Source organism: Nanorana parkeri, unplaced genomic scaffold (genome assembly GCF_000935625.1).
Source record: "Nanorana parkeri isolate BGI_ZX_2015 unplaced genomic scaffold, ASM93562v1 scaffold1005, whole genome shotgun sequence".
Classification (NCBI taxonomy): Eukaryota; Metazoa; Chordata; class Amphibia; order Anura; family Dicroglossidae; genus Nanorana; species Nanorana parkeri.
Window position 1 is genome coordinate 200,638 of NW_017307273.1, and position 14,687 is coordinate 215,324.

General features: G+C 40.6%; 1 protein-coding gene across 3 annotated transcripts in view; it reads left to right on the forward strand.

Moving 5' to 3' along the window:
• Positions 1 to 9,935: 9,935 nt before the first annotated feature.
• LOC108795789 (hexokinase-1) overlaps positions 9,936 to 14,687 on the forward strand; it is a 58,997-nt gene continuing 54,245 nt past the window's right edge. For all 3 annotated transcript variants that reach the window (XM_018567090.1, XM_018567091.1, XM_018567092.1), the window contains exon 1: positions 9,936 to 10,079. In XM_018567090.1, coding sequence (XP_018422592.1) covers positions 10,017 to 10,079 — 63 coding nt within the window. In that variant the 5' untranslated portion in view covers positions 9,936 to 10,016. The remainder of the gene's footprint in view (positions 10,080 to 14,687) is intronic.

Here is a 14,687-nt window from a genome sequence, read left to right on the forward strand (position 1 = left end):
TAGGCATTGACAAGGGATGGCAGACATAACTGCTCTGAATATTTCTGTGAAGTGACAGTCCTACCTTATTGTTTGCAGAACTATCTGTGACAGTTCAGTATGTAGTAAGACTTGAAATAAACTGAAGGAAGCTTGCTTTCTGCCTGTAGGGAAAATAGACAGTCCAACACTCAACTGCTTTCATAGGCCCCAACATATGTGCCCTCTTCTCTAGGCACACGTTCATGCACCAATACCCAGCTCCCAGTGTGTGGCACTCTGCTAGGCTAGCACAGGGTGTGTGGAGTAACCAAGTCCCATGCTAGACAAGGTAATACCCTACCGCCTCTCATTGCCAATGTAAAAGGGGGAACCCTGACCACTCTCTTGCTGTATTTTGGCCAGGAATATGTTTCTACAATTAGTGACATTTTATACTCTGTATAAACAGCTCTCCAAAGAGCAAAAGAAAAATGTCACAAGCAGCCTCTTTATTCTCTTTAGCCACAAAATCACATCAGAAAGATTCGGTATATGCTGAGTAGAAAAGCAAGCAAAAAAGTATATCTCCCTATTTACTTTTATAGGTAGACTATGTATTATATTGATGGAGCTGTGGGAGACATTTATTACTATATAATGCACAGTTGTTAGCGGATTACATGTCTAATATTCCACACTGATCTCACTACATTTGTTTTGTGTCATAGTGTTTCTATGTTTAAGATTTCTTTTTTTATGCATAATATATCTGCGTATGTGTCTAGCACTACAACTTTTATTGTGTTTTCATGCTCAAGTGCGAGTATTATGATTTCAGCCCCTAGAGGGCTTAGTGAGCCAATGAGAATCACAATTCATACAATGAACTCACTTTTAGGCTTGGTATTCAGACTTTCTATTTATAAACCCTATTGAAGGGAGCCTACAATACCAGTGTGCCCATTCTGGAGGCTGCCTCTGTCCAACTGCCCAAAAGAAGCACTAGTTAAATAGTCCGATTTAAAAAGACACATATCCATCAAATTCATCCAATGGACATAGATCTACTGTCAATATGCTACCAAAGCATCACACCCAGGGCCTGCATCATTCAAAGTGTGAATGATGATGAAGTAAGCAAACAGAATTATAGTAAATCTGTCATGGTATAGGGGCAGATAATGCTGACCTCCTACTGAACATGTTATTTGTTTGGCTATTATGCTGACCCACTGCCACTTAGTATTGACCTGGAACAAGTACACAGACCAGGAAAGTAGGATAAATGCCCTATGTCCTTATTTGCATATTTGCTTATGGTCAGAATGTTGAAGTATTGAAGCAAGAAGGTCAGCATGACAGCCAAGTTACTAGCAATTTCTGAATGTGAGGACAGCAATGGCAGCCTCCTTGTATCTCCGATGATGGGTTTCCTTTAAAGCTCTCTCCAATTAGTCTCTGCAGCAATGAAAAAACTAAGCCAAAAGTCAATTTTACTCTCTTAAAGCTGTAGTCATGTGATGTGCTAGGTTTAGAGTCTGTCTTCTAGCCTGCAGATTTGAAGGGTCCTTCACTGCTTGGGTGACAATGATACTTCCTATTGGCTATTCAGCAGTTAGGTCTATTCAGGTTCCAGGAGACGTGATGATGTCTTGACAAGAAAAACGGGTCAGCAGTGGTCTGTGTCTGCAACAGTAGTTGCATGGGGTGGGAAAGAAAGTGGTACTTTTGATTTTGCCCAAAGATAGACTTAAGTAAATTAGGATGACAACTTGCAGCAAGTGGTGTTTTTAGGTTTTGTGCTGCCCTAGGCAAGACTACACTCAGGCACCCCCAAATCTAAATATACCCCACGCCTACCTGTTTAAAACATTTTGCTTCTGGGCTCTGCAGGGTCTAAGCCTGAGACCCTGCAGAGCCCACCATAGACCCACAGAACCCACTATAGATCCCACACAGCCCACCTGAGACCTTGTATAGGCCACCACAGACCTCCGCATAGCTCACCTGAGACCCCACAGAGGCCACCAAAGACCTCACACAACCCACCTGAGACCCTGCAGAGCAGACCCTGCACAGCCCACCTGGGACTCTCAGGTGGGCTGTGCAGGATCTATGGTGGGCTGTGCAGGGTCCCTTTCCCTGCACATGTGTTCATAGAAAAAAGGTAAGACACAATAGGGTTTCTGGAGTGGTGTAATTGACCATCCAAGAGAGATTTGCTAAAAATATGTCATTTTATTTTTGTAACTTAAATAATATTATTAAAAAAAAATACAATGCATTACATGTGTTCAACAAAACCCTGCATGAACTTGGTTTGTATAATCATTGATAGGATATATACATAATTGTAAATCCAGGTATTCAGAATTAGCATGATAGTAGTCACATAATTGACAACCACATGGTTGCCCCTATAGTAATTTGACTAGATAGGTCCCTTTGTATAAACATTGATTGGATATAAACAAAATCATAAATTCAGTATTCAAATTAACATGATAATAATCACAGCATTGACAATAAGGTGGACAACAACATGATTGCCCCTAAAGTGGCTTAACCTTTTTTCTATTAATGCATTTTATATAGGGGTAGAGGTGTAAACTAGGTGCCCACAGGGAGGCAACCCACGATTTAGCTAATTCAAACCCTGCACATGTGTGCCGTTGCTCTTACCTGAAGCCCCCAGCCTGCCTCCAGGTCATCCCGCCATCAGATGGTGGGGTATGGGCAGCTCCGTTGGCCGGGCTGCATTTAACTCGTCCCGACCCACATCTGGTCCTGCCTTGGCCCCGCCTCCTCCTCCACTCGGTAGCTCTCTCAGGTAAATTAGGTGGCCGCGAGACCCTACGATCTGTCGCCTAATTTTCCTGATTAGGCAGCAGAGGCTGCCTGATTCTGTGCAGCCTGGCACTGATTTGGGGGGGCCTAAGGCCGCCTCCCTGAAAAGTGCCGCCCAAGGCAAATACCTTGCTTGCAGCGCCTGGTCCTCTGTAAAGGTTACATTTTTATTAAATGAAAACTGCAGTGTGAAAATTCCTCACTAACCGCATGATCAGTGCATGTTTCAGTATAGAAGTGACAAGAACAATTTCTCATTGTGTATTGGCACCAGAACTAATTCCATTCCATTCCTTTATCTCAGCAGAAGCAGAACAATGCTTGGGTTGGATTGAAAGTTTAGAGCAGGAAAGAGATGGGGACTGTACTACTGACTGATTGTCCACATGATAAGCCAGGACAGCCACAGCTCTATCCTTATAAAAGACACATTGTTATTTACACTTTTTATACCATAACATGAAAAATGATATTTGCCATGGGCCTTTCTAGAGCCCGGTTATGTTGTAAATGCATTTTAGTGTTACTGTAAAACAGAAGTAAAGTCAAACCTGTTTTTGGTTTTACTTCTCTTTTGGATCACAGGAGTATATTTACTAGGGATGCACCGATACCAGTTTTTCGGTATCAAGTACGAGTACCGATATTTTGCTTTGGGTAAACAATATAACCCTTCCCCACTTCCAAAACAAAACATAAAAAGCATTGGAGTTCCACTTTAATAATATTGAATTAAAACTGAACCCCAGACACAAAAAACTTTTACTGAAATATGTTACTCAACAGCCGCAAAGGATATGAATCCACTTTGTGGGCATCAAATGCCTTTACAAACCCTGATATTGCCTTGTAATGGTAGTGGTGACAAAATCACTGTACTGTACATAACCCGTGTAGAGAGCAGAGCTGTGGTAGGGACCCAGCAGACTCTACACGCTACAGACTGCCTGCTAGAGGAGGGGGCGGATACAAGACCAGTCACACAGCACAAGGAGAGAGAACAGCAGTGACTGTTCTTTATTACAGGAAACTGTTGCACAGTGGCAAAGTTTTTCACTGGATTACTGTACAGATCTGGAAGAAATACACAAAGCACACCGAAAGTCAAGTAAGAATACACAATGCCTCTTTTATTTCCACAATATTTGCTGTTCCCGGAGTTCACCTTAAGCCCTCGTTCACACCTGAACGTTTTGTAGCGCGTTCTACGCTCGACGAACGCTCTACAAAACGCTCAAAAATATAAATCCCATTGTATTCAATGGTCTCGTTCCCACCTCGGCGTATTTCCGCCCGTCCCTAACGCGCTACAAAACGGCCCACGCCTGAAAAGGTACATGTACTACTTTGGGCCATTTTGTTGCGCGTTTCCATTGGGATACAGCCAAGTAGCCTTTGGAAACGCGCAACTTTTTTACCGCGAATCGCGCAGACGCGCATATGCAATACGCCTAGGTGTGAACGAGACCCTAAAAGCAGCTTGTTTTATTTATTTTATTACAGGTATTTATATAGCGTCGACAATTTACGCAGCGCTTTACATACTGCACATTCCCATCAGTCCCTGCCCTCAAGGAGCTTACAATCTAATGTACCTAGTGCATACAAATACAGGGCCAATTTAGACAGGAGCCAATTAACCTTCCAGCATGTCTTTCAAGTGTAGCAATGGAGCGTGTATAGCAATTTATCCATCGCATCAATTATTTACAAAACTGGAGTTTTCTTTTGAGCTATGTTTGTAGTTATAACAAATATTTAAATATTTTGTTAGTGTTTAATAACAAGTGTGGATGACTTCAGGAACTTATAAATATTTCTTCCAGTTTCACCAAACAATCTAAAGAGTTGCCAAATGCACAGCCTGTCCAAAAAAAACAAAAGTTATCACCTGGATATAGCTAAGAAAATAGGTCAGAACCTTCCATTAGATAATAGGTTCATAACTAGGTTCAGCAACGTTTTGTCCCCAAAAAATAAGGTCAGCTGCCTACCTTAATATACAGAATGACCAGGTTTTTCCATCAATGGATTTCTTCTTCCATGATAGCACGGGCATATTCCAAGATGGCAATGCCAGGATTCATCGGGCTCACATTGTGAAAGAGTGGTTCAGGGAGACATCATTTTCACACATGGATTGCTCACCATAGAGTCCAGACCTTAACCCCATTGAGAATCTTTGCGGTGTGCTGGAGAAGACTTTACACAGTGGTTTGACTCTCCCATCATCAATGCAAGATCTTGGTGAAAAATGAATGCAACTCTGGATGGAAATAAATGTTATGACATCACATAAACTGAACAAAACAATGCCAAGGCAAATGTGTGCCGTAATCAAAGCTAAAGGTGGTCCAACAAAATATTAGAGGGTGTGACTTTTTTTTTGGACAGGCAGTATACAACACTGTCAAAGACTGAGACCTTTCACAAATCTTAATATCCAAAACTGATTTTTGCCAAATAATGAGTTTAACCTGTCCATCTATCTCCTACTCTGACTGCCTTTAGGCGTTCCCTAAAGACTCATCTCTTCAGGGAAGCCTATCCCACCTCAACCTAATCGCTCAACCATTACGTTCTCAAACAATTCATCCCCACAAAGCTACCTCCTCCTGTATCACTTCCCGCTTCCTTTTAGATGGTAAGCCCTCAGGGGCAGGGCCCTCCTTACCATCTTGTCTTAAAGTGACATTAAACCCTCAGATTTTTTCACATAAACCAATACTGTAATGTGTGCCTTACTGTAATCCATGGTAGTTTCCCTTCTCTTTGCTGCTCTTCCTTTTAAATCCTCACGTCTTCTCATGCTGGGGGAGAACTTCCCTTTGCAGCTGAGTGCCTCTTCCTATAGTGCTGGCTCAGGTTGCAAACCTACACACAGACACCATGTATCCATTTCAGAGACAAGGCAGTCTGCTGCAAAACAGAAGTTCTGCCCAGCATGGGAACAGATACAGATTTAAAAGGAAGAGCAGCAAAGAGAAATGAAACAACCATGGATTACAGTAGGGCACAAATTACAGTATTGTTTTATTTTAAAAAATCTGAGGGTTTAATGTCACTTTAAATTGTATTGTGATTGTAATGTCTTTCTTATATTGTAAAGTGCTGCGCAAACTGTTGGCGCTATATAAATCCTGTATAATAATAATAATAACCACACTGTATTAAAATGTATAGGACAGAAAAGTGTTTGTCCGTTACATAATAACTAATCACTTTCCTTCTGCAGATTAGAAAATGAAAGGAATTCTTTTGTTCCACGGACTTCCACTTTTGTTATCCTTACACAAAGTAACAGCACACAAATAATATTCTGTACGAATGTTTCTGACCATTTCACAAGTTGGAGTATGTATGCAAATATAAGATTGGGCAAACTGTCAATCTTAGTGGAAATATTTGTTCATTGAGTGATAAGGGCAGTTTATAGAGTTCACTGAAACTTGCATTTTCATGGAACAGCAGAGATCAAACAGATTAAAACTGACCCACAGTTAAAATTTTGACCTTAGATTTGCTACTTCCTGTTTCTACCTGAGACGCCAATTAACGCTATTGCCTTACACAGAGCGAAGGCGGAAAAGTGGAATTCAATAAAAATGTATGATCCAGTTCTTTCCCTCCCTGTCTAAAACTAAGAACGTGGGCTTAAAAGCAAATCTGTGACCTTCTTGGTGGGATTTCAGCAAAAGAAATTGAGTGGGGGCACCAAAACTCAGCTGTTCTTTATTAAAGGAAACAAAGACCACAGCTCTTGGGGTTGCACTGTGGTCTGACCCTTCTTATTCTTCCAGCTATTGGCCACATAGTTTGAGGGCCAACTGTACTGGCCAATAGGGAAATAAAGAGAGCAGAAACAACTGGACACCATGAAAGCAGTGGTCCCTGTATTATGTAATACAGCTCCACTGATTTGGGGGTACTGGGGGTCGATTTAGATTAAAAGAAGAGGCTGCGTAGGCATGCTGTGGCTCAGTGGTTAGCACTCTTACCTTGCAGCACTGAGGTCCTTGGTTTGAATCCCAACCAGAACACTATCTGCTTGGAGTTTCTCCCTGTGCTTCAAGAAGCTAAATCCAATTATTTAAAGTGTGTAAATGTGCAGCGCTAAAAATTAAAGTGCATAATATATATAAAAATGTAAATATATATAATTAAAACAAGACGTCCCTGAATAGAATATAACCCATAAGCAGTGTTATATACACATTACACAGCTAAATGTATATTCCAATAAATCATGTCATGAATGCACACAAAAGATACAAATTCCACTTGGCGAAAAGCAATGCTCCTCTTTGTGCTTGTACCATCCTCTAATGTGAAAAAACCTCTCAGTGCAAGTATCCTTATTGTCGGTTAATGCATCATGCTAAATGCATAATACTGTGTGTTTATTGCCCAGCATGCGCTAGATGCATTGCCATTGGTTTGAATGGCACTCCTGGCAGTTGAGTGTTACGGTACTTTGAAAAAAGTAGCACAACGCTTAGGCGTAAACAAGCCCTTAAACTCAGTTTACTCACCAAATCCAAATGACCTCTTAGGGCAAGTTCACACCCGCCACAGTGCGTTCCGGCCCCACTGTAGCTGGTGTGAACGAGCCCTGATTGCTAAGATGGTCAGAAGCCCTTTTCATTATCAAGGATCCAGCTTGAATCAGCCATGTACAAATCCAAACACGATCTTCCTCATCAGATCATGAGCTGCACTTTTTGCTTAAGGTTATACACAAAAATAGAGGGATACCACAGTATAAACCTGATAAAATGCTTTATTAAAACAAATAATAAAACACTCACATCCGGTGGTGCCCTACCAGCACCTGATAGATAGAATAAACCATGAATGTTCTGACAAAGCGCTACTAGTACCCTTATAACTAGGGATGCACCGATACCGGTATTTTGGTACCGAGTACGAGTACCGATAATTTTTTTCCGGTACTCGCCGATACCAATTACAGAGTAACGTAAGTCCCATTCAGGAAGCCAGGTGGCGTGTAATGACTCGCCACCTGGCTATTGAAAGTCTGACAGTTACTGGCATGACTTCCAGTGGCATGTTGGGATTTGTAGTTAAAGCACAGCTGGAAGGCCAAAGTTTCCCACCCCTGCCTTAGATTGTAAGCTCCTTAAGAGCAGGGACTGATGTAAAATATGTAAAGCGCTGCGTAAATTGTCAGTGCTACCGTGTTTCCCCGAAAGTAAGACCTACCCCGAAAGTAAGACCTAGCGCTATCTTTAGGGATTTCTGTAATATAAGACATCCCTCCTGCATGCATGCACGCCCACCCGCACGCACGAGCGGAGATCGGACAGCTGCAGCCAGGTACACATAAGACATCCCCCGAAAATAAGACCTAGTGTCTTTTTTCGGGGAAAAAAAATATAAGACACTGTCTTATTTTCGGGGAAACACGATATCTAAAATTCCTGAAATGACAATACAGTGTTTAAATAAGAAAGATACATTTGTTTTTGCTGTCACTAAAAGTGAGAAGGGCACGGCCTTTGGGGCAAGATCAAGACATATTTTCTGTACTTGTTGAAAATTTTCTTAGCCCCAAAATATGAAAACTAACACAACATCTAAGGACCAAAAAGCTGCAATATATTCCACTTTTGTTATAGGGGTTTTATACCCCGTACAGTGACAAAAATGTATCTTATTTGTGTATCACTCGGCTGTAGATCCTCAAATCATCTCTGAATTGGTGCTGCTGACACTGTCCTTCCTTCTGGAAGGTGACTACTTTTGTTCCTCATCGTCCCTGTGTGTGTTTAAGTTCAAGCTTCCAGCTCGCTCCCGTGATGGACTACAATCTCATGTTTAGTTTACTCATTTGTATGTAGTCCATCACAGGAGCGAGCTTGGAGCGGTGACTACTTTAAAAAACACACAGGGACAATGGGGAACAAAAGTAGCCACCCTCCAGAAGGAAGGACAGTGTCAGCACCAATTCAGAGATGATTTGAGGATCTACAGCCGAGTGATACACAAATAACATTTGTGTTAATAGTTAAGATACTTGAATGCATTTATAAGATTTAACTCCTGAGTTTAGTGTCACTTGAATAGAGAACACTAAACCATTTACATCATCAGGAAGCTCACAGACCCTTTCACCATCACATAGGGGTACTGGTAGAAGCTGATTGGTCTAACCCTGTGATTCTGCATTGTGGGATGTTCCCCCCATAAACACAATGCCAATAGAGCCTGATACCCAGAATATAATCTGATATCTACAATCCAAACCTATAGATCAGTTATCAGCAACAGTCAGTTTACCATAAAATATGACCTGATCGAAGCTCAGTCTCTTTTTAGCCTGCTACCACCTAATGGTCTGCTGTATTGCTGGTGATCTGGCTTACACATGGGGGGAGGGGAGGGCTGCTGTGTCATTACTGTGTGTACAAGATAATCATGACATGTCTACCATCTTACTACACACAGTGCAATCTCCTCCTTGTGTACACTGATCACACTCTGTCCTATGTGTGTAGTGCATACATACAGCAGTCTGGGCAGGATGTGTACAGTATCATCAATAGATTTCCTATGCAAGGGGCTGATGTGAGCTGAAGGTGCACACTACAGGAAGTGATGAAGTGTCATTGGCATTGGACATCATTGCTACGTGATGGACGTGATACACATATATATTTAGTAGATGCTTATGGACCTACCCCCTTCCTCTTGAGAAGTTGCATCCCACTCCTAGCTACATCCCCTTCCCCTGTGCAAGATCTGCTCCCCCTGTGTGCTCTCCATCCACCTCCCTCCCTCCACATCCATCAACATACACATACTAGCACCTTACACCCACTCCCCATCCCTGTAGTACCTTACACCCCCTCCCATCAATGTAGTACCTGGCACCCCTCTCTCTGCACAGGCAGATCGTGCACAGCCCCCCCTCTAAGCTGCTCTCTTCAATGCAGTAAGCGAGCCTTCCCGCCGCAGCCAATCAGGGGCCAGGAAGTGGGCGGGGCTGACATGTCACAGCCAGAGAGGAAAGGAAAAAAAAGCGATGCCATCTATTAGCTTGTAGAAGAAAAGAGAGAGAGAGAGCAGCCTTGTGTGTCACATCTCTGGATCGCTGCACAGCTCAAGCTAGCCACACTGACCTCCAGCTCGCCACATCTCACCTTACCCTGGGACATCTGACACGTTCCTGAAAGCCAGCCTGCAGAATGATAGCAGCCCAGCTCCTGGCCTATTACTTCACTGAGCTCAAAGATGATCAGGTCAAAAAGGTGAGCGAGAGATCCCCTTTATTCGTCCTGTCATGTGGGCACCCCCTTATGCACCCATGACTGTCCCCCAGGGACTGATCTATAAGAGCAGAGCTGTCATCCTCTGTACAGATCAGTCAGTGTGGAGGAGGCTGGGAGGAAATCTAGAGAATTCATGGAGCAGCCTGCAATGTCCTTGAAAGCAGGATGTGATGACATTTCATGTGGGATACTCTGGGTCTAGGCCTTTCCTTGGCTACATGTGTAAGGGGATAGCCTCAAACGCAGTATAACAGGGGGGGGGGTCAGAGGAGCATCAGCGGTGGCACATCGAATCCTGTCGTTTTTTTAATGAGAACCTTTTAATTAGCATGTTCTATTTATTGCATTTTCCATCCTTTCTGCTGGCACACCTTCTGGTATTATTACCTTGTTATCTGGTTATTGATTGTATTACTGCTACTACTGTACAGGAAGAACTTGCCAATCATACACCTAACCGGATACAGGTTTAGAGGTTCATCAGAGCGATTTGCTAAACCGTGCAGTATAAAAATGATGAAGTCTAGGGAAGAGGAAGGAGAGATGCTGCTTGTAGCAGCCAATCAGATGATAGGATTCTTTAACCTTCACCGGATAAATAAAATATGAATTCTGGGTTCATGAGTATCAGCTCCCTCATACATCCCACTGTTCCCAGTTTCCTGATTGCTCCTAGATACATGATTGTCTGCCCAAGAAATGCATAGTGATTATCATCAGACTTTTATTGATATTATGGTTATGATCAGGCTGTTATTTATTGGACGGTTATGATGAAACTTATTTCGATAGGATGGTTATGATTAGACTTTTATTGATAGGATGATTATGATCAGGCTTTTATATATTGGATGGGGTTATAGTCAGACTTTTATTGATAGGGTGGTTATAATTAGACTTTTATTTATACTTTAGGATGGTTATAAACAGACTATTATTTATTGGATGGTTATGATCAGACTTCTATTGATAAGATGGTTATAATCAGACTTTTATTATTAGGATAATTATGATCAGAGTTTTATTGATAAGATGGTTATAATCAGACTATTATTTATTGGATAGTTATGATCAGACTTCTTTTGATAAGATTGTTATAATCAGACAATTATTTATTGGATGGTTATGATCATACCTTTTTATTATTAGGATAGTTGTGATCAGACTTTTATTGATAAGATGGTTATAATCAGACTATTATTTATTGGATGGTTATGATCAGACTTTTATTTATTGGATGGTTATGATCAGACTTTTATTATTAGGATAATTATGATCAGACTTCTATTGATAAGATGGTTATAATCAGACAATTATTTATTGGATGGTTATGATGATCATACATTTTTATTATTAGGATAGTTATGATCAGACTTTTATTGATAAGATGGTTATTAAAACATATAATTTGATTTTCTATGTGAATAATAAAATATGATTATGTGTTTGAAGATAACAAATTAGTTTAATGATATTCAGCAATTGCTCTTGTTAATCCTCCATAGAGAATCGAGAATTTATGTGCAAGGGCACACCTTAGTGTGGATGTGTGGACCTTGTATGAGCTCCCTAGTTACCTAGTGATGCTTTTTACACATCACTGCCATACACTGACCCAACCCACATAACCAGCCTGACTGTGAGTTAACTGTACCTAGGTAATGGAACAGATTAGGCGTTTGACCTCCACTGCTGCGTCTATGTACTGGGCTTGTCCTGAGGGGAGGTCAAACTACTTGACTCATTTTATATGGATCCGCCATTACGGAAATGCTTTCTGGGTTGTGTGCACACTTGTTGCTATTTGTGAGCCTGTTAATGAATAAATTACCTTGAAATCCAAACCATTTCAGCAGGCAAGGTCATTAAATTATAATTATGTTTTTTTATGTACAGACTGACTCCTATTAAACACGGATTTGCCATGTAAGCTTTTAGATACAGCTTGTGTCTGTTTCATTTTGTTTCCTGCATAGATCTTGATCTATACAGTAGAAGGACGTGCCAGCTATTACACAACACAATTCATCACCCGGCCAATTTGATCACAACATCATTGGGATGAAGAAGAACTGCGCTTCCATTTGCTCGGAATCCTGTAATGGATTTCCATGCTTTGTGAATGGACTTGCAGCTCAGGCATAGGCATGAAATGTAAAGGGTTTCAATGATTTCTTTCCGCTCGCCTAATGACCTTGTAAATCTCAGATAGTTTGAACATTCTCAGCGTTATATTCTTATTTCTGTACTGATTGTTGTATTTAGAGTAGTGACATTTTGTATGTTTAAAAATAATTCCCTGATTAGCTCCATATTGAATTCAGCAAAGCTATAAAATAAGCACTAAGAAACCCCACAGGTTTCAGTTCTGTCATGTGCTTACATAAAACTGAAAGATCTGTTTGTCATTTGTACACATATAAAGCTTCAAATATGTACTTTAATATAGTTGAATACTTAAAACATGTTATTAATTACTCCCTGATAAATTTACCCTTCTACAGAGATCCATTTTATCTGGCTGATTATTGGGCATTGTATTTCACTTCTACATCTCCATTAGAACTCATAGTAGCATCATCGAGAATCTGAATAAGCTGCCCACACATTTTACTATCTGATTGTATATTCTCTTTAACCTTTGCAACACCTCAGAAAGGCCTGATTGGATATTTATTTAAAAGCAGTTCTTTGGGAAGGCCCTCACAACTGATACTTTTTTGTATTGCAGAAGACCTTAGTCAAATTGTACAACCAGAATGTAAAATGTGTAAAGAGGTTTAGAGTCAGCCATTCTTACCTAAGGTTCTGTAGAACCCCAGGGTTCCTCCAGAGGTTGCTTGGGATCCCTTGAGCTGTGGCTGATTGACCTCTCTTCTGATGGTTCCTTCATATTTCTGGGTCCAACGCCACTTGCCAAAACCATCAGCATGACACCAAATTATCTTTAGGGAGTCTGTAAAGGTGGCATTCTGAGCACCACTGTAATGGACATTCTTCTCTGATCACCAAGGTAAAGGACGTTCTTTCCACTGACTCTAGGTTAATTCATTATTTCAAGGGTTCCTCTTGGTTAAAAAGGTTGAGAAAGGCTGCTCTAGGTCTTTCGCTCAGCACCCATAACCTCTGAGGGGCAGAAGCAGAAAATTGAGCTGATACCAATAGCTGTTTAGTGGGAGGGCCTATATAAACAATCTATTCAATTTATATCACATAAGCCTGCACCCTACCTAGTTACTGGTAAATCCAAAGGAGATAATTGTGTGGCCAGCAGTGGGCAGGAACACTCCAAGTGGCAAATCTAAAGAGATAGCTAAGTAAAACTGTATTGTAGGTGGTTAGCATTAGCTGGTTGTGGTGGCCCTGTAGTAGGAAACGGAAGTTTAAAGTCCCATACATTTATAATGCAATAAAACTTCCACATTTTTACATTTTAGTTCAATTGCAGCAGTTGTTAATTCATAAGCTTCTGATAAAGCGCACTAAAAAGGAAAGCATTTTTATTGAATAGGTGATTACAACTGCCTAAACACAATTACATTTATTATATTTAATTCCAAAGGTTCAGTGTTATCATGTGTATTTAATAAGGAAGTTCCAAATAAAGGCCCAGGGTGCTGATCCTGTACGTATTGACACTTATGATGTGGTTGGTGTTATTTCTTCTTATACAATCTCCTAATCCTTCAGAATCCCGTAGTAACATAAACATTACCAACATTATTGCATCTATTAATTAATTTACAAATATTGCATTGTGACATTCCACAAAACCATATGAGGCCTGAAGGGGAATCGGACAAGTATCAGTGTTGCCTATATGACGCCATTAGATTCTTTTTTTTTTCAACTAGCACTTAGAAAAGTGGTTTCTATTGGAAAAAGAGACTTTAACATTTCTGATCCTGAGGTCCTTGGAGAATAAAGGTTGAGGTCCTTGGAGAATAAAGGTTGAGGTCCTTGGAGAATAATGGTCACATTTATGTTAAAGGATACTGCTTAAAAATCTATTGCAGTCGATTAAATATTTTCTAGCTCAAGCTGAACTTTTCTCCATATCTACCTTTTCTGGCACCTTTACATGAATTGCCTTTCTTGGTTGTCATTATACATTCAGAATCCTGTTATGCATGGCAAGTTTTCAGATGATCTGAACACTAAATGCCTTATGTACCTTATGTGCCTTACTAAGACCCTTTGGTTACTTTTCATCCACCAGTATCAGTATCTGACCTGCCCTGAAAGTTTCCATCTGATTGATGGCTGCAGAGAAGAATATGTTAATACACAAGGCCCCAAAAGAAACATGCTCAACATAAATACCACTCTTCATGTAGCAAAGGAGGATACAATATGTTGTAAATAGGTTATAAATGCAGTAACCCTAATTATATATACATAGTATTGCTCCTGACCTGAAGAAGAGAGGTTCACTCTCGAAAGCTTGTCTTTTATATATTATATTAGTCCGATAAGAAAGGTATCATTGCACACTGCAATACTAAGTTTTTTTGTTTTTTTTTTACATCTTGTCTACTGGACTAATACGGCTTACCCATTTATATTACACTATATATATATATATAT